General features: G+C 38.8%; 2 protein-coding genes across 8 annotated transcripts in view; one reads left to right on the top strand and one right to left on the bottom strand.

Annotated features, from left to right (window-relative positions):
- The window catches only part of faf2 (Fas associated factor family member 2), a 48,048-nt gene extending 29,133 nt beyond the window's left edge, over positions 1-18,915 (top strand). Inside the window, exons 11-12 of the mRNA XM_063053456.1 lie at positions 285-428; positions 1,654-18,915. Of these exons, the coding sequence (XP_062909526.1) occupies positions 285-428; positions 1,654-1,836 (327 nt within the window). The 3' untranslated portion in view covers positions 1,837-18,915. The remainder of the gene's footprint in view (positions 1-284; positions 429-1,653) is intronic.
- Positions 18,916-23,380: 4,465 nt separating this feature from the next.
- The window catches only part of rnf44 (ring finger protein 44), a 161,110-nt gene continuing 158,671 nt past the window's right edge, over positions 23,381-25,819 (bottom strand). For all 7 annotated transcript variants that reach the window (XM_063053448.1, XM_063053451.1, XM_063053450.1 and 4 more), the window contains one exon: positions 23,381-24,772. In XM_063053448.1, coding sequence (XP_062909518.1) covers positions 24,710-24,772 — 63 coding nt within the window. In that variant the 3' untranslated portion in view covers positions 23,381-24,709. The remainder of the gene's footprint in view (positions 24,773-25,819) is intronic.

Genomic DNA, 25,819 nt, shown 5'->3' with positions numbered 1-25,819 from the left:
AGATAATATGCAGTGGCCATTTAACTTAGCAACCCACACATCTTTGGGATGTGGGAGGAACACCATGCAGTAATGGGAACATACACACTCCATGAAGACAGCATCCAGGGTAGATTGAACCTAGAATAACTCTAGTGCTGCATCCCGACTACTGCTCAACTGTATTTCAATCCACATAGTGCTTGACTCCTAAAATTAAGTAATTATCACAAATGGGCATTAAATGTAACAATGCATATAAATTTAATGGGGAAAAATATTTGTTACTTTTTGTGTGACTATAGAGTTTGCAGGAAGAGAAGGAACGCAAGTCTGAACGTCTTCCCCCTGAGCCTTTTCCTGACCATCCAGATAGTGTTAAGATTGTCTTTAAGTTGCCAAATGATACTCGAGTAGAGCGACGATTTCTATTTACCCAGTCATTGACAGTAAGTATCTTCTGTAGTTTTTATGTAATAAAATACTTGTAATTTTGCATTTCTTTAACATTGGGATAGATCATGGTTGGAGAGTTGGGGCATGGATGCAAATAAGCTAATAACAGGTTTAAAATGTAATAACACACAACATTTTACAGCTTCATTTATTAGCACTCCAACAGAAGTGTGTTTTGGAAACTTTAAAAATATGAAGTTGCATTTACTTGTTTGTCAAAGCATTAAAATGTGATACTGGTTATTGTATTGCAACAGATCTTTTTGGCAGTTACAAGAGCAATATTGGAAAATTGTTTGGCATTGTTGTTCTGCAACATTTCTTCCTTTCGGTTGACACATAAAAATTACTGGTGAACCCAGCAGGCCAGGCAGCATCTATAGGAAGAGGTACAGTTGATGTTTTGGCCGAGACTCTTTGTTCTGACGAAGGGTCTCGGCCCGAAACGTCAACTGTACCTCTTCCTATAGATGCTGCCTGGCCTGCTGCGTTCACCAGCAACTTTGATGTGTGTTGCTTGAAATTCCAGCATTTGCAGATTTCCTCGTTTCCCTTCAGTTCTCCCAGTTTAGATACGAATAGTTTGCAACTAGGTCTTTTGAAGTCCTTTGTTAGTTTAAACATTCCTTTTTCTATGTTTAGCATTTTCTCACAATTACATGCTAATATTGAAAGTTCCATTAATAATGCCATTTGTTGAAACTCGATAATCAAAGCTTTAGAAGATGTGCACCAGTATGTAGAAGTGGCAAAGATCATTACCATTTTTGTGTCCGTAAAATTTGATCCCTGCTTAGTGCATGAGTTTGCCCATTTAGTTAACTGAACTGGTCGTCAGTTTCCCTGCTTTCTGCTAATAATCTCATTTTGTACTTGTGGTATTCACATTGCACATGGCCTTGGCAAACTTGAGAAAGCTGTCAGGGTTTCTGCTCTTCATTTCTATTTGCAATGTCTTCTTGAAATAGACCTATGTGGATGTTATGGAGGATAAGATTAGGCTTGTGTGGAACTCATGACAGTGGAACTAGTGAATAGCGGGCACTTTGGAAAGGTATTGGTGAATGACCAGACTTACAGAAATGCCCTTTTATAGTAACCTATGATTCATTGAATCTGTGTTAAGAATGGGGAAATCTAAGGGAGAAAAGGGCTGTTGCATTTCTTTAAGTTATAATATTTTTTCCTAGAAATTAATATGCTGTTCTTTCATTCTAGGTAATATATGACTTTTTGTTTTCCTTGAAAGAAACTCCAGAAAAATTTCAGATAGTTGCTAACTTTCCACGTAGAGTGCTTCCTTGCTTGCCCACAGAGAAGGAGCCGAATCCCCCCACTCTGCAGCAGGCAGGATTAAGCCGCTGTGAAGTCTTGTTTGTTCAAGATCTTACTGATGATTGAATCAGATACTGGTAATGGGATAAGTTTCAATAGCTGCACAGTATAAAGGATTGCAGAGACTTTTTCACAAACGAGCCAAGTTTCTGCTGCACACATTGACAAAGATCTATGCAGCTAGGTTGCTCGACATTTCCTGGGATGAACTGCACTGTCCATCAATATTCTACTTTTAAACAAAAAAGCTGAAACATTGAGCAGTTTTCCATCAGAAGATTTAAAAAAAATAAATGAACCCATTTCTCCACCATTGGAAGGTCCTAACACCTTTCTGCTGGTTTTGTTTCCCCCGCCCCCACTTATATTTATGTTGTATTTCTATTAAAAAAAAAGATGAAAAAATAGACCAAAGGAGGGTTGGCTGTTATTGAATTATTGGAAGCTGAATTGGTTTAAGTTCTTATTACCATGGCCTTTGCTATGGTGAAGCCTCAGTAAGTAGTTTGTCAGCCTATAGTGCCTGTGGTAACTAGAGCTTGCTCCATGTTTAATACCTGAGCAGCCTTGTCGTCCTCGAGGTGTAATTTATTCCAACAGTTTAAATTAAAACTGTTTTAGAATTTTATTGTGTTGAATCATTTTTGTATGCATAGATTTGTTTTTAAACCATTTACTGTAACTTAATTACAACTGATAGCTGTTCACAGTGCGCTAATTAGGCAGGTTTAATGAGCATTAAAAGTCTATATTGTCTTCACCACTTGTTCCTTCTGAGCTTCCTGTCAGTGTTTGCTTGTTCTTGGTCATTCTCCACTACTGTACTTTCATGTACAGATATTGTTGCATCAAATTCATATCAGCTTTTCCTGCTGGATTTGTTGCACTTATTTATAGTGCTATGTTTTTATCTTATTAGAAAAATGCATATTTATAGCCTCCTATGAGAATAGGACCAAGTAAAGTTAACGTTTTTCAGTGGAGCATGCCACCTTCCCTGCCCCCCCCACCCCACTTTTAAACCATGTGTTCAAAGGCCTCCTCCTTATCAGTTTGCTGCAATGCATCAAGTAAATGTACTGTTTCTTCAATACTGTTTAATTAGGAATATTGTTTAGGATTATTGCACTTCATTCACTCAATAGCATCTTAATCATTTGCATGTTATTTGTTCTGCTGTTCCAACAAAATGCAATATGACTTCTCTCTTGATCTTGAATGGATATTTGGTGGTAACCAATAATGAAATTATTTTACCACCTAAACAACTATCGGCCTTAATAATATATTGGCTCATTTAATTATAATGAAGCGATACCATTGAGATATTCCTCTTTTTAGTCAGTCCATACTCTAGATAAGTGCTTGTAGCTGTTTTTTCCTTAATACACATACTTAGAAATTTTTTATGAATTGTGAATATAAGTTTGATTTTTCTGGAGTGTCTATATATACACTACTCCAAGATTAGATGCCCAAGTTTTATTCTGTGTTGTAAATGTAAATGTGTTCAGTTTAAGTTTGCTTACAATTATTAAGCAGTAATGTTCAGATTTAGGATCTTTGTTCTGTTTAAAGCCAAGCTGACCTTGATTTTTTTTTAATATATAGATCTATAATACCATTCAGCATCACTTTTGTGTCTGATATCCAAAGCAGTCAGCATTTCCAGATGCAATATAGGCTCTCATACAAGTTGGTTTGAAAAAGATTAGTATTGGTTTTAAGTTCCTTCAGTGCTTTAGACTGAAGGAACTACAATCTTGATTCATTTTTGTATTTAATTTTAGAAAACCTGTCTGGCATTATGGACAATAATTTCAGTAATATGTACTTTGTGTCACCAATTACTGAATTTTCCATGTATTTGACGTTACATTCCGTAGATGTGGACCAAGTTGTTGGGTTTCACATTGGCTAATGATCTGCAAAAAAAATTGCGATCTGTTTTGTATATAATTATACAAATGAGGATCTGCAGATTATAGCTGCAAAAAGAAACTTCTCCATTAATGTTTATGTATGAGGCTTATTGCATAGCCTGAATAGATTAGGAATTTGGATATATGGAGCAAATGTCTTCCAAACAGAATAAGTTATTTTGTATCATAGATATTTTACCACAAAATTTTGCAACTTAATAACTTTGGATGCCTATCTTTGTGTTTTGTCCAGTGCTTCTGAGGATGTTGGCTCCCAATTTGATGCAGTTGGTGTAAAGTTCTAAATTTGAGTTGGGGCAAACTACAATGAAACAAGCATTGATGTTTTAGGATTGAATGATATAAGAATCTTTCCCTTAGCAGAAGTATTCCCATCAGTCTACTAATATGCAATTATTTTTTCTTGGATATTTTAATGCTCATGTAGATTATTATTGTAATAATTTTGTAAAAATGTAAGAAAATATATTCCCGATGGTCTTATTTGAGAAAAATGAAGCAAACGTTCTTTAAAGGACCACATTTGTTTTTCTTTTGAAGTTTGATGTTTCTCAGACTTTTATTTTTAAAGCGCCAAATTCATCGAGTGCTCAACATTAAAAATTAATTTTTAAAGCCATTTTGGAAGTGATTTTCTTCTAATGACATAACCAATTATTCTTGTTAATTTGCCAGAGGATAACCTTCCTACATTTCATGGCTTTTCTTTGCAAATGTTGAAATTAATTTCTCTGTCACTCTGAAGAGAACAAGTTTTTGAACCACTTGCTTCTGTTCAGACTGTGAATAGATTTGTGATAGGTAATGAGAATTAAGTAGGCTAAATGCAAACTAATGCCAAAACCTGCTACTGTTTTCTGTTCACTTGGAAATTACCATTTTCAAACCATGATTCAAAAGATAGAACAAGAATAGGGCATTGAGTGATAGTGCATCTGAAATGGAATTCTGAAAATAAGTTTCCATGCTCAATCTGAAATTGAATTTTCTGTGTATATTGCTGTAAATTCAGATCCTTGACCCCTGTCTTGTAACTTATTGAAGTTGAATGAATACAAAATAATAATATCTTGAGGAATGTGTGAGTAATTTGTAATTTAAGATTCTTGTGTTTTAAGTTTATAATTTGGTTCAGTACATTCACAATAGCTAAGATATTTATTTATGTGCCACCTTCTGTTAGAATTTCATTCATGGCACTTTATTTTAGGCTTAAAATGTCTGATTCACTGATGAACCTATTTACACAAAATTGGTCTCTAGTATCTCCATTGGCATTTATATTCAGAAATACTGAAATAATTGTTTTTGACAGCCCGAAGCACCATCTGAGAGATGCAGACTTTTGACATGATATGTACACAATACCAACTTCACTTCTCATGTGGGAGAGGTTTAAAGAGAAGTTGGGAGGTTTTCCTATTAATATTAAGAGGAATAATTTTTGGCCTTGCTAAATTAATTAAGCGTTCAATACCTCAGCTCTATTTGTGGGATATTATTGTGGGCTGCCATATTTTATGGCAATGTTACTAACTAGACTTAAGTTGCTCACTGACTAATGTACTTCAGGACATTCTGTTTGTGAAGGGTTATAAAGGTGAGTATTTTTGTAACTGGAATGTCTTTGTAAATAATAACAATTGATATGTGTACTGGAAGGCTGATTAAGGTCACTGCTACAAGGACAATAATATAGTGGGTGAATGTCCACCAGAAGCCTATTTGAATGTTAGAGGCATAACATGTTGGATATTATACCAGGTATTTTCTCCCATCTTCGACATCCATGTAATTGGTAATTTATACTGGGAGAATTGTTGGTTATTTAGAGAGATACAGGCTGGCAGGATTAAAATCTGTAACACACTGCAGATGCTGGAACTCCAGAGTAACGCAAAGAACACTGGAGCAAATGCTGTGTACATACATCTACTGATGCTCTGGACACATCTTCAGTGATGTTTCTGGAATCATTGGGTGTTTTGGGTCTTTCAACATCATACACCCTCCTCCAGGTGACCCAGCCGGGGCTGATCAGACCCCAGCTTGTGTCCAGATGGCTAGCTACTTATGACTCCATGGCTCCCTTCTTTTGAGCCACAGCCATCTTGAGGCCCTCTCTGCTGCATCAGTGGTACTGCGGATGGCTCTCCTCTTTCTCTCTTCCTCGATGCCCAAATTGCTGAAGGCTGTAACTAAGGAACGGGCTGCGAATCCCCTACAACCAACCTCACTGGGACAGTGATTGTTGTCATGGCTTGTAGCTTCCTATTGACCCCTCCTTTTGCCGTTGCCTCTAGAATTTGGTTGACATCTTCATCAAACTACTTCCCCAGTGAAGTCATGTTAGCTGCAGGCTGTTTAATCCACCTCTTGTTAGATTTGATGTTAGAGAGATTAGTTTGCAACACTTGGAGGTTCTGGGCACTCTGGGGTGACTCCAGGCTTGGCACCTCCTTCATCTCACCAGAGTGGACACCTGCGTGTTGTGCTGCTCCTGCTCCCGCCAGACACTTCATCCTCACTTGGTGGATCTTCAAGCCGTGATAGTTCTTGCAGATTTTGCCATGTGCATGCTGCTTCCTCAGTTATTTGTTCATTGCCTGGGTCTGATGCCGTTGTGTCTGTCTGACTGGGGTGCTCATCCTCCCCCACCCCTCTCGGGCACCCCTGGGGGTATCTTTCCCTTAGATTCATCGTAGCTTTTGTGGGGGTCCTCCTCTCAGAGGACACAGATTGGGTTGCCAGTCAGCAGGTCTTGATAGAGAGGAATTCTCTACAATCTAGTATAATTAAAATCTGCGACTAGGAATTTAGTCCAAAGTGTATTATGAATACTTGCAGTTGATTTATTTAGATGTTTATGCTTTCACTGATTACTTCTCTACTGTATATAACGTAGAAAGCATTTTTGCTGATATAATATAAGTTTTGCTGAGTTGCTGATTTTCTCAGTGTAAAAGCCATCAAGTTTAGGGATTTATGTTTGAATATGTAGGTTGCAATCTTGTTGGCCTTGGTCCATCAGTATTTCCTTCAACTTCCTTCACTGGCTATATTCTGCTACAGGGCTTCCTTTGAAATCTAGTAATGGAGCAGGGGTTTTGACATCCTGATACTGGGCTGGGAAGTTTGGGGTAAGAAAAGTTATAAATGAACTACATTATAATTGTTTTGTTTTTGATTTTGAAGTAATTAGTTTCATTTTTCTTTGACAATGTTAATGGACTCCAAAGCTAGAGGCAGGGCTGTATCATCTATCTAAGGTTTCCAAAAGTTGTGTGATCAAGGCTATTTTTATCAATAAGTCTCTTGTAGCTTTGACAACAGGTTATATGGTGGTGAGGAAAGCATATGGCATGCTTCCCTTCATCAGCTGAGGCATTAAGTACAGAAGTTGGGGCATTGTGTTACAGTACAGTTACACAAAATGGACAAGCTGCACTTGGAGAATTATGTACTGTTCTGGTCACCTCAATATAGGAAAGATGTGATTAAGCTAGATGGTGTGCAGAAGAGATTCTCAAGATATTTTCTAGATGTGTGGCTGGAGTTGTAAGGAGAGATTGGATGAACTGGAGCAAAGAAAGCTGAGTGTTTCCATGATAGAGGCATATATGTGTGTGTGTGTGTGTATATGTGAGGAATATTGAGTAGATAGGCAGAGCCTGTTTCCTATGGTGGGGGCGTCAAAACAGAGGGCATGGGTTTGAGGTGTGAGAGAGCAGGTTTAAGGGAAATGGGGTTTTTTTTGCATAGTAGTTCATACCTGCAATAATCTGCCAGATATGGTCACAAAGGGAGGAACAGTAACACTATTTAAAATGCATCTGGACAGGTATGGAAAGATGGAATTCATCCAGGCAAGTGGAATTGATGTAGAAATTGGTTGATCGAAAGGCCTGTTTCTATATCATGTAACTTTGCAACACTTTTTTAAATCATTACTTGCATCTGGTGAAGCAAGGTCAACATGCGTGTATTCAAAACTAAAACTTTTACAATTAGTTCCCAGCAGAATCCCTCATTGTACTTGCAGTAAAGTATATAGTATGCATTTGCTAAGATAAGTTAATTTAATGACCCCTTATTTGGCTCAATGTTCTCTTATTAGCTGAGCTATTAAACTGTTTAAAATATTTTCACCTTTTTAAAAGAAATCCAAGGTTTCGACTGTGATTTTTTAAATTATTAACTAATTTAGTTGCATTGGCCAACCTGAGTGAAGCCACACTCAGGTTGGAGGAACAGCACCTTATATTCCGTCTGGGTAGCCTCCAACCTGATGGCATGAACATTGACTTCTCTAACTTCCATTAATGCCCCACTTCCCCTTGGTACCCCATGTGTTATTTATTTATTATTATTATTATATATATTTTTTCTCTCTCCTTTTTCTCCCTCTGTCTCTCTCACTATACTCCTTGCCCAACCTCTGGGCTCCCTTCCCCCTTTTCTTTCTCCATAGGCCTCCCATCCCATGATCCTCTTGTATCCCTTTTGTCAATCAACGTTCCAGCTCTTAGCTCCATCCCTTCCTCCTCCTGCCTTCTATCATTTCGGATCTCCCCTTCCCACTTTCAAATCTCTTACTATCTCTTCTTTCAGTTAGTCCTGACAAAGGGTCTCGGCCCGAAACGTGGACTGTACTTTTTGCAATTTTTATGTGTGTTAGTTACATTGGTGATTTTTTTAAGGACTTAAAATACTATAATTTGTTTATGTGTGCTTTATGGCAGTTGTCTAAAAGTATGAATGTCAGTTTTGCTAATTCAAAGAGGAGCGTTGTATCTATTTCAACTGCAAAAAAAAATTATCAATTATTTATGAAGCTAGGAAATTTTGAATTTATTTTAGCCAACTAAGAATGGCTTATTTCTGGTTTGTAATATCAGACCCACATTGATTATGTATAGCATGTTAAATTTTTGTTAAAATTCACTTGTCCATTTATTTGACAAAAAATTAAATAGAGATTTCTTGTAGAGGAAATGCAATAATGAAGTTGATAATGAAACTGTGATTAGAATTACTGAAGTTTCAAAGGAAAATGTTTTAGATAATACAAAGACATTTATATTTTCAAAGAAGTTCAGTGAATGAAATACTTTTTGAATTGTAGTCACTTGTAGACAAATGTGGCAGCTGATTTGTGCACAGCAAGCTCACGTGATCAATAAAGCAATGATCAGATATTTATTTTGATTGAGGGACAGTTTGGTCAGACCTTTAAATCCATCATTCCTCTGGTGAAAGGGCCAGTGGCACTGTTTTAGACAAATGTCCAGTCCAGCATTAATAGAACTGTAGCAGAATCTAAAGCCAATGCTTTCTAAAGGTTTAGATAACTAACTTGCTTTAATACTTTGTGCTTCTGATTACCAAGGCCCATGCTGTTAATTAATGCTTCTGTTGAATTTTGACCTTGACATGGGCATTGTGCAACAAATGGTTTCCCCGCCAACAAAACCATGAACTCTGTCATAAAGGCATTGATGTGTCATTAGGTTTGTTTACACTTAGACACATGCTATAATCAGAAATACCAGCTTCCTCCATTCCAAGAGTACCTTGCTTGCATTTTACTATACAGCTAAATCATTGACTTGTGAAGGGCCAGCAGCAACCCCAGTTTATAGCTGCTACTAAGGAATTAAAGCATCCCACCTCTAACCCAGTAAAGGAGACAAGAACAAAACAAAATACTGTACCCATTATGCTGATGGTGTTTAGGGCAGCATTGAAGGTCCTCTATCTCTGTCTGTATAGAAGGATTGTTCATTACTCTTCTCGTAACAATGTCATAGTTGTTAGCCCTGGAGAACCGGTGGAGTGCTCTTAGTCTGGCCTCTATCCTTTGACCTCTTTGGCTGGGTGCAAGAGCCAAAGCACATGGCCCTGACTCCAGCCAACATAGCTCTCTGGGTCATTGAGTCATGCAAGGCTCCAAACTCTACGACAAGGTAGTAGTCCTTTTGGAGGCAAGTAAAGGAGAACTAGTGCATAAAATTCTGCACAGCAGGAGCCATTAGAACAGGTGTTCCCAACCTTTTTAATGGCATAGACCCCTACTGTTAACTGAGAATCCATGGATACCAGTTTGGGAACTGCTGTATTAGAAGTATTTACAGTTGCAAGGAAAAGTTTGAACCCTTTGCAATTACCTTGTTTTCTGCATTACAAGTAATTACTCTTAATATGTGGTCTGATCTTCATTTAAGTTACAATAATAGACAAACACAATCTGCCTAAATTAATAACAGACAAGCAATTGTACTACTACTACTTGTCAATACAAGGAATGGCCCCATGAGAAGGAAGTTCAGAATCAACCTATGTCCAGAAACAAGCATGCAACCAGAGGTCTCCCAGTGTATTACTTGTGAAAACCCAAGTATATGTATACATTGATGTACCTCTTAAGACTATGGGAAAACCCTTTCTGTGGGTGGGCATGTCTTCCTCCTGTTTTTATTGTCCTTCGCATCCCATCCAAACTTCTCAACATTGAAATCAAAGTCACATTCACCACTTCTGCTGGCAGTTCATTCCACACTTTCACCACATTCTGAGTGCAGAAATTTTCCCTCATGTTCCCCTTAAACATTTATTTTTTTTTTAACCCTTAACACATGATCTCTAGTTGTAGTCTCATCCAACCTCTGGAAAAAGCCTGAGGTTACTGTATCTATACTCATAATTTTGTATACCTCTGAAATCTCCCTGCAATCTTTCATGTGCAAGGGAATAGCATTCTAACCTATTCAATCTTATAACTCAGTCCTCCAGTCCCTGCACCATTCTTTATAAATTTTCTCTATGCTCTTTCAATCTTCCATCTTTCTTGTGGGTAGGTGATCAAAACTGCACATGACATTCCAAATTAGGCATCATCAACACCTTAATACAACTTGAACACAACACACCAATTCCTGTGCCCAATACTTTGATCAATGAAGACAAATGTGACAAAAGCTTTCTTTACGACCCTCTGTACTTGTGATGCCTCTTTCAACGAAATATGGACTTGTATTCCCAGATCCTTTTGTTTTACCATATTCCTCAGTGCCTTACCTACTCTGGTTGGTCCTCCCAAAATGCAACATCTCACACATGCCTGCATCAAATTCCATTTGCCATTTTTTCAGCCTATTTTTTTTCTAACTGATCCAGATCCCACTACAAGCTTTGATAGTCTTCCTCGCTGTCCAGTACAACCCCAATCTTGATATCATTTGCAGTTTGCTGATCTAGTTAACCACATTATTATCCAGATCATTGATACAGATGACAGCAACAGACCTAGCACCTAACCCTAAGGCTCTGCACTAATCATAGGCCTCCAGTTAGAGAGGTAATCACCTACTACCACTACCTGGCTTCTTCCACAAAGCTAATGTCTAATCCAACTTACTACCTCATCTTGAATGCCAAGTGACTGAACCTTCTTGACCAACCTCCCATGTGGGACCTTGTAAAATGCCTTGCCAAATCCATGTAGACAACATCCACCATCGTGCCTTCATCAGTGTTTCAAGTAACTTCCTCAAAATATTCTGTAAGATTAGTTGGACATGCACAAAGCAATGTTGACTATCCCTAACCAGTCCCTGTCTATCCAAATGTTCATATAGTTCGTCCCTTAGAATACCTTCCAATGACTTCCCCATTATTGATGTCAGGCTCACCGGCCTATCATGTCCGTGTTTATTGTTCTAGCCTTTCTTAAACAGTGAAACAATATTAGCTATCCTCCAGTCATCTGGTACTTCACTTGTTGCTGAGGATGATTTAAATGTCTCTGCTAATGCCCCGGAAATTTCTACATTTGCCTCCCACAAGGTCTGAGGGAACACCTTGTTAGTCCCTTTGTCTACCCTGATTTGCCTCAATTTACCCCCTCCGCTGTAATCTGTATAAGGCCCATGACCTCACTGCTGCTTTGCCTCAATTTGATAGACTTCTTCTCAGTCTCCTAAATATATATAGATGCAAAAAATCCATTTAAGGTCTCCCTCACCTCTTTTGGCTCCATGCATAGATTATTATTCTGATTTTCCAGAGGTCTAATTTTGTCCCTTGCAATCCTTTTGCTTTTCACATATGTAGAAGCCCTTAAGATTCTTCCACCTTGTCTGCTAGAGCAAGCTCCTTTTAGCCCTCCTGCTTTCTTTTTTAAATGCTCTCTTGCATTTCTCAGACTCCTCAAGTACCTCATTTGTTCCTACCTGTCTGTATCTGCTATGTATCTCCTTTTTTTCTTAACCAGGCCCTCACCATCTCTCAAAAACCAAGGTTCCCTAAACCTGTTATCCTTGCCTTTTATTCTGACAGGCACATACAAGCTTTGTACCCTCAAAGTTTCAATTTTGAAGGCCTTCCACTTACAAGGTACACCTTCGCCAGAAAAAAAGCCTATCCCAATCCACACTTGCCTAATCCTTTCTAATACGATCAAAGTTGGCCTTTTTCCAATTTAGAATCTCAATCCAAGGACCAGACCTATTCTTTTCCAAAATGACCTTGAAACTAATGGCATTATGATCATCAGATGCAATATGTTCCCCTACACAAACTTCTGTCACCTACCCTGTCTCATTCCCTAATACTCTCATATTGGGACTAATATGCACTGATTAAGGAAACTTTTCTGAACATATTTGACAAACTCCATCCCATCTAGTTCTTTTACAGTATGGGAAACCCTTTCAAAATGCGGAAAGTTAAAAATTACCTATTATCACAACCTTATGTTTCTTGCAGCAGTCTGTGATCACTCTACAGATTTGTTCCTCTAAATCCCATGGAGTGTTAGGTGGTCTATAATATAGCCTAGATAACATGGAAATACCTTTCTTATTCTCCAGTTTCACTCATAAAGCCTTGTTATTTGAGTTCTCCAGTATGTCCTTACTGAGATCTGCCATGGCATTTTCCCTAACTGGTAATAATCCACCCCACCGCCGCCCAATCTCTCCCACTATTTGAAACCCTAGAATAATGAGCTGCCAGTCTTGCTCCTCCTGCAACCAAGTGTCACTGATGGCTACATTATCATAATTCCATGTGCTGATCCATGCCCTCAGCTCCTCTGCCTTTCCAACTATACTTCTTGCATTGGAATATTAGTTCCACTATGCTCACTCTTAATCCCTGACTTTGCCTGATGTCTGTCTCCACAACCACTCCGCTATCTGTCCTGTGACTCTGGTTTCCATCTTCTTGTACCTCTAATTTAACGCCCCCCCCACTTTTGTGCAATATTAGCGAATGTTTCCGTGAGGCTATTAGTCCCCCTCACCTCCAGTTTAGGTGCAAACTGTTTCTTCTGTCCCAACTTCCCTGGAAGAGAACCCAATGAGCCAAAAATCTGAAGCCCTCCCTCCTACACAAACTCATTAGGCAGTTGTTGATCCCAGGGGAACGTGAGTTTGCACCTCTGGTGGTCTGGGTAAAGCAGCGTCTGCTGTGACTGTGGAGTCCAATGTGGAAGTGACAGTCCTTGTCACACTGTGTGCATCAGAACATTGAGGCAGCTTGGGCACTGAGCTTTCAGTGGGCTCTCCTTTCCTCTGCTTGCTACATTAGAGTGGTCATAGCTCAAGAGACATTTTTTCACGTCCTGCTTCCAGGCACACCCATCTGAGGCGAATGACTGTCACGTGTTGGTGCTAATACCGAGGGCCTTGAGTTCGCACTTGCAGGTGTCCTTGTAGCACAGCTGGGGTCTTCCTGTTGGCCACTTTCCAGTCTCCAGCTCCCCAAAGAGAAGGTGCTTCAGTATGCGCCCATCTGCCATGCGCAAGACATTTCCTAGTCAGCGCATACGCCTCTGTTTGAAGAAGGTGAAGATGGAGGTTGTGTTTGCTCTCTCAAGCACTGTGTTGTTGGTAACCTTGTCTTCCCAGTTGATACCAAGTATGCGTACACATGGAAAGCATTGAGTCACTGCTCTTGTTTTGTGCACAGGGTCCAAGTTTCGCTGGCGCAGAGCAAGGTGCTCAGCACACGGGTTGTGTATACCTGGACTGCTGTTCATGGTGAGTCTGTTGTTGGTCCAGACTCTTAGTCAACCTTGAGAAGGTTGTGGCTGCTTTTCTGATACGCTTGTTGATCTTGCTTTCGAGTGACTGGTTATCTGAGATCGTGCAGCCCAGGTATGTGGATTCATGAACGATATCCAGCTCGTAGTCGACAAGGTTCCTAAAGTTGTCATAGCTGGGGTTGGTAGTGGGGATAAGCTCCTACTACCTAGAAAGTGCTCCAAATGGTGTGCGGCTCTAACAGCCTCTGACAACTAAGTCCAACTCTTGGCCTTCATGTGTGGCTTAGCTATTAGGCACGGTGGAACTGTTTCTACTGACAAGAAAAGGGGCAAAGGTGGACCAGTGGCGCCTCAAAACCAGTTGCTTTGGGCAGGTGGGGCTCATCAGCCTTGGATGGCAGCCTGCCTTGGAGAGGGAAAACTCTGATTTTAAACCTTTGCTGCCTTGTGGCCATACCCACAGACTCATTAGCCACTGGTTAAATTGCATGATCTTCCTATTTCTGGCCTCATGAGCAAATGGCACAGGTAGCAATCCTGAGATCACAACCCTGGAGGACCTGTCCTTTAACTTAGCACCTAACTTCCTGAACTCACTTTGCAGAACCTTGTCCCTCTTCCTACCTATGTTGAAGGTACCTATATGGATCATGACCTCCGGCTGCTCATCCTCCCACTTAAGAATGCTGCGGAGTCTATCCAAGATATCCCAGACATTAGCATCCGGGAGGCAGCATTCAATCTGGGAATCTCATTCTCATCCACAAAACCTCCTTTCTGTTCCCCTAACTAATGAATCCCCTATCACCATAGTGCACCTCTTCTTCCCTCTTCCCTTCTGAGCCACAGAACCAGACTCAGTGCCAGAGACCTGACCATGGTGACTTTCCTCTGCTAGGTCATCCCCCAATAGCATCCAAAATTGTATACCAATTGTTAAGGCGGATGGCCACAGGGATACTCTGCTCTGGCTCCTTAAACCCTTTTACCCCACTGACTGTCACCCAGTTTCCTGTGTCCTGCACCTTGGGTGTAACTACCTCTCTATATCATACCCTCAGCCTCTGAAAGATTCGGAGTTCACCCAGTTGCAGCTCCAATTCATTAACGTGGAGTGTTATAAGTTGCAGCTGGATGCACTTGCAGGTGAAGTCGTCAGGGACACTGGAGGTCTCCCTGCCTTCCCATATCCTGCAAGAGGAGAATTTAAATATCCTGGCAATTATAAAGAAGGAAACAATAAACTGGGAAAAAAAATCTACCTACAGCTTTTCGCCTTCTTTCACTCAAGCATCTCCTTGCTGAAACCTCAAAGAGCTAAAGCTTCAAAATCTCCATTCTAACACTGTCCACTCCAACAAAGGCCAGTCTGTTTGCTCCTACCTTATTTTAATTTGCCCTTGAAAATGAATCCCGATCTCTGATTGGCCACTGTTCAAATGCTGGAACAAGTTGGTCGTTACCAAAGTTGTAAGATGCCATTGTGGCATTAGTGATGGTGGAAAAATACAGAACTGTGTGGAAGGCTTGCTTTAATTTCTTGAGGGACAAATTCTGCCAGAAATTAATTGTTTCTATGCTTAATCTGTTTCAACAAAAGCAGGCACAAACTACTCCCAATTCTTAGCTCGTGTCTAGCACCTAAACTCTTCCACCACCACTTGCAAGAATTTCTGAAGATGATGTCAGCTTGGTACACAAGTACCTCATGGCATCATTCTCATACATCCTTTAAAGTTACACCATTTGGTAATGTTTCATTTTAACACACTTTCTACGATATCAATTTCACACTTTACATTGAACTGAACTTGCTATTCAGTTAGTCGATCAGTTGCTCAAAAACCAGTTTTCTCATGGTTTACTGTATTTAAGTTTTATTTCATCTACAGCCTTTGAAATTATACCTCTTCTACATAATCATTTTTATATAGAAGGAGCAATGCTCCCATACTGAACATTGGTCCCTTTCATCCAAAACCTATCCATTGGCCTGCCTACTTAATCATAAAATTTCTTAATTTTATTAATCACCAGTACTGACCATCAATCAATAAGCACCCAGCAAACTGGGTTTGGATTGTAGCTCCCCTCACTTACAGCTGTGGTATTCTCTACATTCTAAACTTCCAAATTTCACCAGTGTTTGTATCCAGTTGTTACATTGTATATACTTTCAAATCACTTGAATCTGTATCATATAAACTATATTTACTGAAATAGATTCTAGTCCATAACCTCAGTGTAATCTGCATGTAAGTGTAAAAGTCATGATTTTTTTGATTTCTTATCCCATTTTGCGTCTTTGCACTCTCCATCCATAGAAATGAGGGATTATCTGTTAAACATATCAGTAATGGAAAATCACCTGAGAGATGTTACCTCTGATTACAATGACTGTTCCTGAGACAAAATTAAAAACAAGAAGAAAATAAACATGCTATCTTTGAAACAGCCCTTTAATTTTTCTGCTTTAGTGTTTATTTCATCTTGAGACTTGCACTGCATTCTGAGAGATAATCTAGCATGTGATGCTGGAGCATTCTGGTTAAATAATGGAATACTGGGGCATTTTGGAGCAAATTATTGGATTAGTCCCCACATGGAAGATTTAGCTGGCATTTCAATAGAGCTCAAGCACCAAGAGTATGCACAGTAAGTACAAAGATGTATAATAGATGTACAATCTATACAGTCTATTTCATCAGTACAATAGATGAAAAGAACTGACAACTTCATCAGAACTAGATCTTCCACCCAGCTGGAAAGGGCCTGACCCTGCTGGGAATTAGGAGAAAGTGAGGGAAATGTATTCCTCTCAAAGGGAGGTGAATCTCTACAATTTTCAAACTCGAATGGGTTGTGGAGGCAAGATCATTAGAGGTTATTTAAAGAGGAAGTGGATACACTTTGAGTGATCAGAGTATTGAGGTTACTTTGGGAAAGAACAGATTATGAGATTAGATTTTAAGCAGGTCAGCTGTGATCATATTGAGTAGCCTATCCCTGTTCCTATTAATTTCTTGAATAAAATGCCATATTACCTTGAATAATGGTCTCTGACTTTTTGAAGAAACATTCACTGCTGCATTATACAAGTGGGATCCATTTGTATCATTTTCTCACACTAGCTCCAACCTTTCCTTGTAAACTGTTGGAAGATCCACATGATGGAGATGGAGCCACAGGAAATAACAGAGTCTAAACCCAACCAGACCTTTGGTATTTTACAGGCAATTGAGCTGGAGTTCGGCATCAAGAATGATAGAACACTCTAGACAGGGTGGAGAAGCCCCATGGTGTTCAAAATCACCGGCATTTGTCATGAAATTTGTTAACTTAGCAGCAGCAGTACAATGCAATACATGATAAATATAGAAAACAAATCAATCGATTACAAGGAGTGTATGCACGTATACTGGATAGTTAAGGTTAGAATAGTGCAAAAACAAAGAAAAAGTGAGGTGGTGTTCACGGGTTCAATATTCACTTAGAAATCAGATGGCAGAGGGGAAGATGCTGTTCCTGAATTGCTGAGTGTGTGCCTTCAGGCTTCTGTACCTCCTTCCTGATGGTAGCAATGAGAAGAAGCCATGTCTTGGTTGATAAGGGTCCTTAATAATGGACATCGCCTTTCTGAGGCACCGCTCCTTGAAGATGTCTTGGATACTACAGAGGCTAGTACCCATGATTGAACTGACTAATTTTACAACTTTCTGTAACTTCACCCCCATACCAGACAGTGATGCAGCCTGTTAGAATGCTTTCCACGGTACATCTGTTGAATTTTTCAAGTCTGTTAAGTGACAAACCAAATTTCCTCAAACTCCTAATGAAATATAGCCCCTGTTCTGACCTATTTAAAGATGTTTGACTGAGTTTTGGAGGCAGATCTTTCTAAAATTCTGGTCTGGTTTGTTACTTGGATATGAGTGAATCAAGATTGAATGATATAGTACTTATTTTGTGTATTCGTGTATTTAAAATGTTAACATAACAATTAAGAGAGATTTGCAAAATTTTTTGAAGTACTTAAGTGCTACATTTACCACGGAATTTTATAATTGGAATTCTTTAATTTCTAAAATAATTAAGAAACTTTTAAATTCAGTAAGAAATTAGTCTGGAATTAAACAAATTTGTATCCATGTCATTGGCACTTGGTGAAATTTTATGCCAGCCAATATTTAAACAAGGAACAAACATGATAAATGCAAATCCTTTTATTTTTGAAAATTAAGATTCCAAAATAATTGTGTGGAGTTCAAACTTATGTTTCAATTATTCACTTTGGGACTCGGGGGGTGGGGTGGTAGGGGGGGATACAGTATTTTTACATTGTTCATTTTGTAAATAGGAGTATTTTTCTTTATCAAAGCTTTGTTGATATCATCAAATTAATTAGGTTCAATTTGATTTTCACATCGATAGTATTGTTGCTGTATTTAAGGATTTATTTCTTGATGTATTTAGGGAACAAATGTTTTGGAAAAAAGCTTGCAAACTAACTTAAAAGCTTCAGTAGCATTTGAAATTGTTTGGCAGAGGCAGCAAACTGGAGATCTTTTTCTCAAAACATCTAAATTTAAACATGCAGTAAATAATATCTAATTTTAAAGTTTCATCTGAGTGGTATTGCCCTAATGCTACTGATTGGCATAATGCAGCAAATAGTTCCTATTAATCATTTGCCATCTGGTTTTATTTTCAGTAACAGTGACTACACTTAAAAAGGATTACTGGCTATAAAATATTATTTGACTGTGTTGACATTATGAAAATCCTATATAAATATAATCAGTATTAATTTTGATCCAATCAAAGTTAGTCAGATCTGTCCTCTGAAAGTCAACTCATTATTTCCAAATTATCTTTGTCTTAATGTTGTTAGAACAAGTAACATTTAAGTCCTTAAAAAGTTAAATGATGGGACCATTTTTGAACTATTTTCAAAACTTTTGACTTGCTGTTAAAGTACAGATGGTGGCTAATAACATATTTCACATTATGATAAGGATTTTTTTTTCCTTTTTTCTTTCTTTACTAAACAGCTTTGATCTTGGCAATGGGTTTAGATTCTTTTTCTGTGTAATAAAAGTATTACATTTCAATATTATGATTTAATTTAATTTACATGAATATAGGGTAATGTGATTACAAGTGTAATTCTAATATAATGTATTTGGTATTATTTTATCTTTTTTTGATTTATAATATATATCTTGTACTCTGTATTCTTATATGTAGAAACTAATAAAAATATTGAAAGAGGAAAAAGTTAAATGAACTTTAGTTGAAGTTTATTGAATCTTTAGTGGTGATCAAATATTAACAAACATTTTAGACTAATAGATAATAATCTGGATAAAATGGTACATTTTTTTATTCCACCCACATTATTGGAAAGTGTGAAATAATATGTACGTATGGATATTAAATGTGATGTTTAACATTACTTTTTATTTCTAATAGTCAAGTGTAACTAATTTCAAAGTCAGATGAATTGAGAAGGAACATTGAATAAAACAGGGGCATCCAACATGCTGGCCTGGAGCTGCTGATAGCACTGAAACCCCAATACTTGCTCCATATAACTAACCTAAATCTATTCATGCACAAGTTTAGCTGCTCTTGCTAATTCTGCTTGCATCCAGGTTCAGGCAAGTTAAGCATTTATCTGGTTAAAATTTGGAAAGCTCAAAGCTGCTAGCCCCCATTACATAGCCATCTTCTTACATGGCCACAGCCCATGGCTGAATCATACAATGTTACTGTCATACAACTGTGCCACACATATCCACTCCATCATGATGAAGGGTCTCAGCCCGAAATATCGACTGTTTACTCTTTTCCATAAATGCTGCCTGGCCTGATGAGTTTCTCCAGCATTTTGTGTGTGTGTTGCTTGGATTTCCAGCATCAGCAGACTTTCTCCTGTTTGTGATGACCATCCTACTTTGATCTGGATCAGCAGCTTGTTTATGCCTCTACATCAAGTCAGCCGAAGTCCTCAGTGTTTCTATTTTTCCTAAAGTATTAAAAGAAAGATAGGAAACAGAAGATGAAGTGCCCATTTGCCTCCTCCTCCTTGCTCCACCTTTCAATTAAAACCATGGTTGATCTTTTACCAAAGGAGCATTAATTTCTTACCCCTTGATTCCTTTAATACTATACTGTATAATGAGTCCTCTTGGGTGAAGAATTCCTACAGTCATTACTTTCTATCATATGTGCCTTATCCCTTATTTTAAAACTGTGACCCACCCCCCCCCAAGTTTGAGCAATCCAAACCAGAGGAAATATCCACCCTGCATCTGCTCTACCAAGCCCTCTAAAAATGCATTGTGTTTCAATGACACATTCTCATTCTTCTAAACTCAAAGGAACACAGGCCCAGTTTGCTTAATGTCTCCTTAAGCTATTGCAATTGTATTTTCTTGGGTAGGGAGACCAGACTTGCACATAATATTCCAGGTATAGTCTCACCATGACCTTGTACTATTGTGGAATGACGTCTTTACTCTTGTGTTCAAATCCTCCTGCAGGGAAAGTCAATGCCATTCCAACTATCTGAGCATGGAGTTTTAATGCAAGACATTATTCAGAAGTACTTAAAATATGATTGTTGGTGACATTTATTAGTTTGTTTTAAACAGTTTTTCAGTATTTTTCAAATAATATTGCTTTGTTGATAATGAGACTTGTATCATTAATGGAACAGACAGAAACAATGTCAAACTTACAACCTCACTTAAAAAGCCAGGCTAATGAATAGTGATTTGTATTTGTCTTGGTACACTTTGTATTCCCTCCATCATTTTCCATGTGTTACAATAGAACAAAGATGACTGGTGAAAGAAACAAAAGTGACACTTGAAAACACTTTTTATGCAATTAATGTTTAGGATCTGGATTACACTGCTAGGGCTAGGAGTAGGGGCAGATTTATGTGTGGCACTCGGTATAGAATTGGCTAAGTACTTGGAAGAACTTGAACAGCAATGGAGAGCAGGCACTGGAATGAGAACAGCTAGACTACTAAAGGAGTAATCTGGGGCAGTGTGGCGTGGCGTTAAGGCTGGAGTCCATGCTGCCCCCAGTGTTCGCTCGGCCAGAGACATCCTGTATTGTGGTCGACTGCAGATTTCTGCAGCATTCATGGACTCAGGATCTGGACTACTTATTTGGGTACCTTACGTGTGCTTGCTTTCTTGTATGTGCTACGTGTGCTTTGTGCTGTGTGTGACAGTTGGTACTGTGTTTTGCAACTTGGCCCCAGGGTAACGCTGTTTTGTTTGGCTGTATTCTCTGGCATTCATGTATGTTGAATGGCAAGTATTGAAGTGTGGACTCAATTAGTTCAAGAGCCCATTGCTATTCTGTGACTGAGTCCAAATACTAGAACAGTAGTGATTAAAATATTTTTAAGATTAATTGCAAATATTGGCTCAGGTAGTAAAGTTCAGGGTTCTGGTAAAGTGCATCATTTAAATAAAATGATGATATCACACTACAAAAACAAGGCAGGGCACAATTACATAATTCAGCATTGATTCAGCATTTGAAATACTACGGCTGATGTGATGGATGGAAGCAATTGTGCAGAGAAAATAGGAACATGATAAAACACAGTTGAAGCAAATAGATGTCCTGAAAGTAAAATTAGTAGTTCTAAGTCATTATTCGTTATTAAATCCTAATTGACAAAAAAATTCTTTCAATCATAAAAATTTTCCTTTCAGTAACAACAGGGTGGTTTAGAAGTAAATGCATCACGTCCACTGGGGTTCTGTCAGGGTTTCCTCAGAAACTGTCGACATCTGCACAAGGTCATTTAAATATTTGTTAAATCACTTCGGCAAATAAAGCTTTACTCATTTATAGTAAGTTGGTTCAGAGTGTTTTGAGTGTTTATTTTTATGACAATTATTCACTTTTGTGGATTTCAGGCCCCCATTGGCCATTTCAATTTTTTTGGTACTAATTTAAGGGTTGGGTTACGGGAGAGGACAACGGATAAAGAGATCCATGGACACATCTCCAAGTCTTAGGTGAAGAATGGTGACAATTCATCGATAAATTAATCTTGCTTAAATGTGGAAATTTACAAACACAAAAAAATCTGCAGATGCCACAAATCCAAAGCAACACACACAAAATGCTGGAGGAACTCAGCGGGCCAGACAGTGTCTATGAGAAAGAGTAAACAGTCGACGTTTCGGGCCAAGACCCTTCATCAAAGAAAGCACATGCAGACTATCCAATCTTTACTTACAATGAAGGCACTCAACTCCAGACATCATCTTGGTCAATCTCCTCACTGCCCATCTCCTAGTAATGTGACAGTCAGAATTGTACATAACTGGATAAGTATTTTATCCGGTTTCTCTATATCAGCCATGCTCCTTGTCCTGATGAAGTGTCTCAGCCCGAAATGTCGACTGTTTCTATAGATGCTGTTTGGCCTGCTGAGTTCCTCCAGTGTTTTGTGTGTGTTGCTCTAAATGTGGAAATTTATCATTTTCACAGTGGGACTTTTATACATCTATTCATGATAGGAAATGGTGTTGTTGAGGAATACTGTAACGATTTCTAGTATTGCATCAGTACAAAGATCAAAGAAAATCACAAATGTTTTTCAGCTCAGCCACTAAAAATCAACCAAGGACTTAAAAGTATTTGGGCATATTTTGACTGAAACATAAAAAGCAATCATGCCAGAATATGGTTAAACCAGATTAACAAAACAGTCATCTTACCAAGTGACAACTGGGTTGTTAATGTACCAATGCAGTCTGCAAGCACTTACCATATGCTCTCACCACTCCTGCCAATGCTTCTGACTGGCCTATGTGCCACTTTCATGGGACCTGTGAGAAGAATTCTGATGCTAATGTGGCCTCTGCAGACTCTTCCACTCGCTGGAGCAGATGTTACCCCAGAGGCCAGGCAGGCGAATAGTTTGGGAATTGGTGTGCTCCTTCCACTGCTTATGGTGGACTTCTGTGGGTGTAGATGTATGAATGAGGCTTTCAATGCCATCCTGAATGCTGCTTCTCCACATTGAGTGGTCATGGGCAAAACATTCCCAGGAGCAAGGAGGGATAATTGTATTATTTTGCTTGGGAGCTTTCAAGAACCTCCTCTGAACTCTGTCTGAGGAAAACATTCAACAATGTTCTCAAAACATCTTTGAAAAATGCTCTTGAAGTCTACAGGCATCAATCAAAACTGGATTAAGCTGGATCATTGTTCAAATGCACACACATTTAATGAGCGTGTTTGAAGACCTTGGGGAATGGCTAAATGACTAAAAGCAATCGAAATAGAAAAATATAAATGAAAATTAAATGCTGTCACTGTTGTACTGCAGCAACTATGGCAGCCAATGTGCAAATGGTATAGATGATGGATAACTACTTATAATCTAAACAGAAGAGGAAGTAAAGAGTTCTTTCATACTGTATATGCACAGGACATTGTAGTAATATGCCCACGACTCAGCTTTATGCTGTCAATCAACAGCTTGAACCAACTTACTTTCCTGCAGGCAAGGCATCAATTGTAAATTCTCAAGTTGCAAAATGAAATTAAGCCATGAAACATGTTTATATTGGTATACATCATACATTTATTAGTGAACAACCCTCTCAAATCAGCCACAACAATAAAAAATGATTGCACTACCTGGTAAAGCATAACTAGCAACTTTCATAAAAAAAGTACAAATCTGTTAAAAATTTTGTCTCTGAAACAATTTGGTTTACAGATGTATAATACATTATAACTAGTTATGTTAAATGCTACAACAATATGATTCAAATGGGATGAAAACACAAAATGTTTAGCATCAGAACCATTTCCTATATATATATTAGCAAATTTCAAATACATACATGGCAAAATGAGGTAACTGTAACTGTGCAAGTACCAAAGCAAAAATCTTCCTAACACAGAACACAGGGCCCTGGCCCCTGGCCAATGGGTCTCCTACAGAGTCCACCATCCCTTAGGTCAGGACTAATTAAAACAGTAAACAATCCACTATCCCACCACATAAATCATTGGTAAACAATTGGTGGCATCTACAGAGCAATCAACAACCACAAATCCTAAAATAATTTAGCTGCTTGGAATAATTTTTGCACCACAAAGGCTGTGAGCTTAGGTATGTGTGCAGTACAGTGCATGGCAGTAATAGCTGAGCACAGATTCCCACCCCCACCCACAGCTGGATAGAGCTAGTCATCACCAGTCCAAGCTGGCTGGACACGCATGCATATGTGCACATTAAATATTTTCCCTCCTCTAGTCTTTCACTCAAACACATTCACGCACTTTTGTTCATGCAAACAATACAGGAAATATTTTGGAAGTGGTTAGGATAGTGTGTGCAAAGGCACACAGGAGAACTAGACCAGTGTATGGTTCAAATCCAAGAAAACATGGATAGGTACATTCAGACAGTATACGGATAACATACAGACACACGCGCGCGCACATACATCTCAACCATCCTACTTTGCTCCATCAGTACAGTATGCTGGAGGGTTTATCGGGCAGAGTACCCCATCGTCTTCCACCTACTGTTTCTTTTCGAGCATATGATGAAATCACAACCCCTCGAATTTCGTGTCAATACTTGGAATGATCGTACAAACTATAAAATGTTAATACACATCAAAATACACGCAGGTTAAAATCTTTGGAGTTTGGAACACAATGTTAGTACAACACAACTCCATAACTGTTTCTAAGCGAAGATACCAGGTGTTTGCTGAAGTCATCAAATCGCACGGTGCAAACAGAGGTAACAGGACTCCAGATAAGATCCTAGATTGCTGTTGTTCAAGGGGAAGGCTTAAGGTAACACGGATGCGTGGGTGAACATTGTGCTCCCCCCACGTCACCTAGGTAACGTCTTCAATATTGTGCTGCGGAAATGGCTTTACTCTAAATCTCGGTGAACTTCAGAAGCGTCAGCTCGACAGATAGGGCATGTACGATTGGTCTAGGTAAAGAAAACAGTACATGGGTTATTACAATCACTGCAGAACAAGCATCATATTTACTAAAATCATGGCTTAATTAAAACCAGCAAATACTTCACTATTGACAGCATAGTAGAAATTCAGTAAATTAGGATGCTCTTCTGATGGCTGTTCAGAAGGATACACTGTCCAATGTTTCGTTGAACTGCAGAGGCATGTTATCCACAGAGACAATGGCTAAAGGACATTACAACTTGCCTCTAGGAGTTCAATAGCAGAGCACTAAATGAAGCAAGTGAAATTCACCATAACCCTGCACATACAATATGGAAACATGACAGAGAGCACCAAATGTGGTGTCAATTCATCAAAGCAGGAAAAATAAGCCAGAAAACATCCATCTGTAGATGCATGCTAGATGTTAAAATGGAGTAAGAATAATACAATGATCAGGGAAGAGAATTAAATCTCAGCAAAGGTCTGATCGACCAATCTAGTCAGTCACCGCACTGTAAACTCTTTAACCTACTTATTATAATGCGGTTGACTTAACCACGTGGCCAAGTGGTTAAGGCGTTCGTCTAGTGATCTGAAGGTCGCTAGTTCGAGCCTCAGCTGTGGCAGTGTGTTTGTGTCCTTGAGCAAGGCACTTAATCACACATTACTCTAGTGTCTGTGCGAGGAGTGGTGTCCCACACAGACTTCCAATCTGTGCCTTGTAAGGCATGAAAATGCCCGACGCAGGCCTCTCATGGTCTGAGTCGACGTTCCCCTGATTTTATAAATACATGCTGGTATTTTTGCACATCTTATTCCATATTCATTCTTCTATCTTGATTTTTATGTAACTCTTTATAATTGTTGAATGCTGTAGATTTTTTGTTGCATGCCACACCAACACACCACAGCAAATTCCTAATACATGTGAATTTATATGGTGAATAAAGCTGATCCTTATTTCAACTGGGTTTACAGTAAGAACCAATTTGATAAATCTACCAGATATTTCCCCCTCCGCCCTCAGAATTTAAATGTTAGCTGACAAAGGGAAATGCGGCTGATTCAAT

Source organism: Mobula hypostoma, chromosome 7, assembly GCF_963921235.1.
Source record: "Mobula hypostoma chromosome 7, sMobHyp1.1, whole genome shotgun sequence".
NCBI classification, from domain to species: Eukaryota; Metazoa; Chordata; class Chondrichthyes; order Myliobatiformes; family Myliobatidae; genus Mobula; species Mobula hypostoma.
The sequence above is the reverse complement of the archived record's forward strand: the minus strand, read 5'-3'. Positions and strand labels throughout refer to the sequence as shown.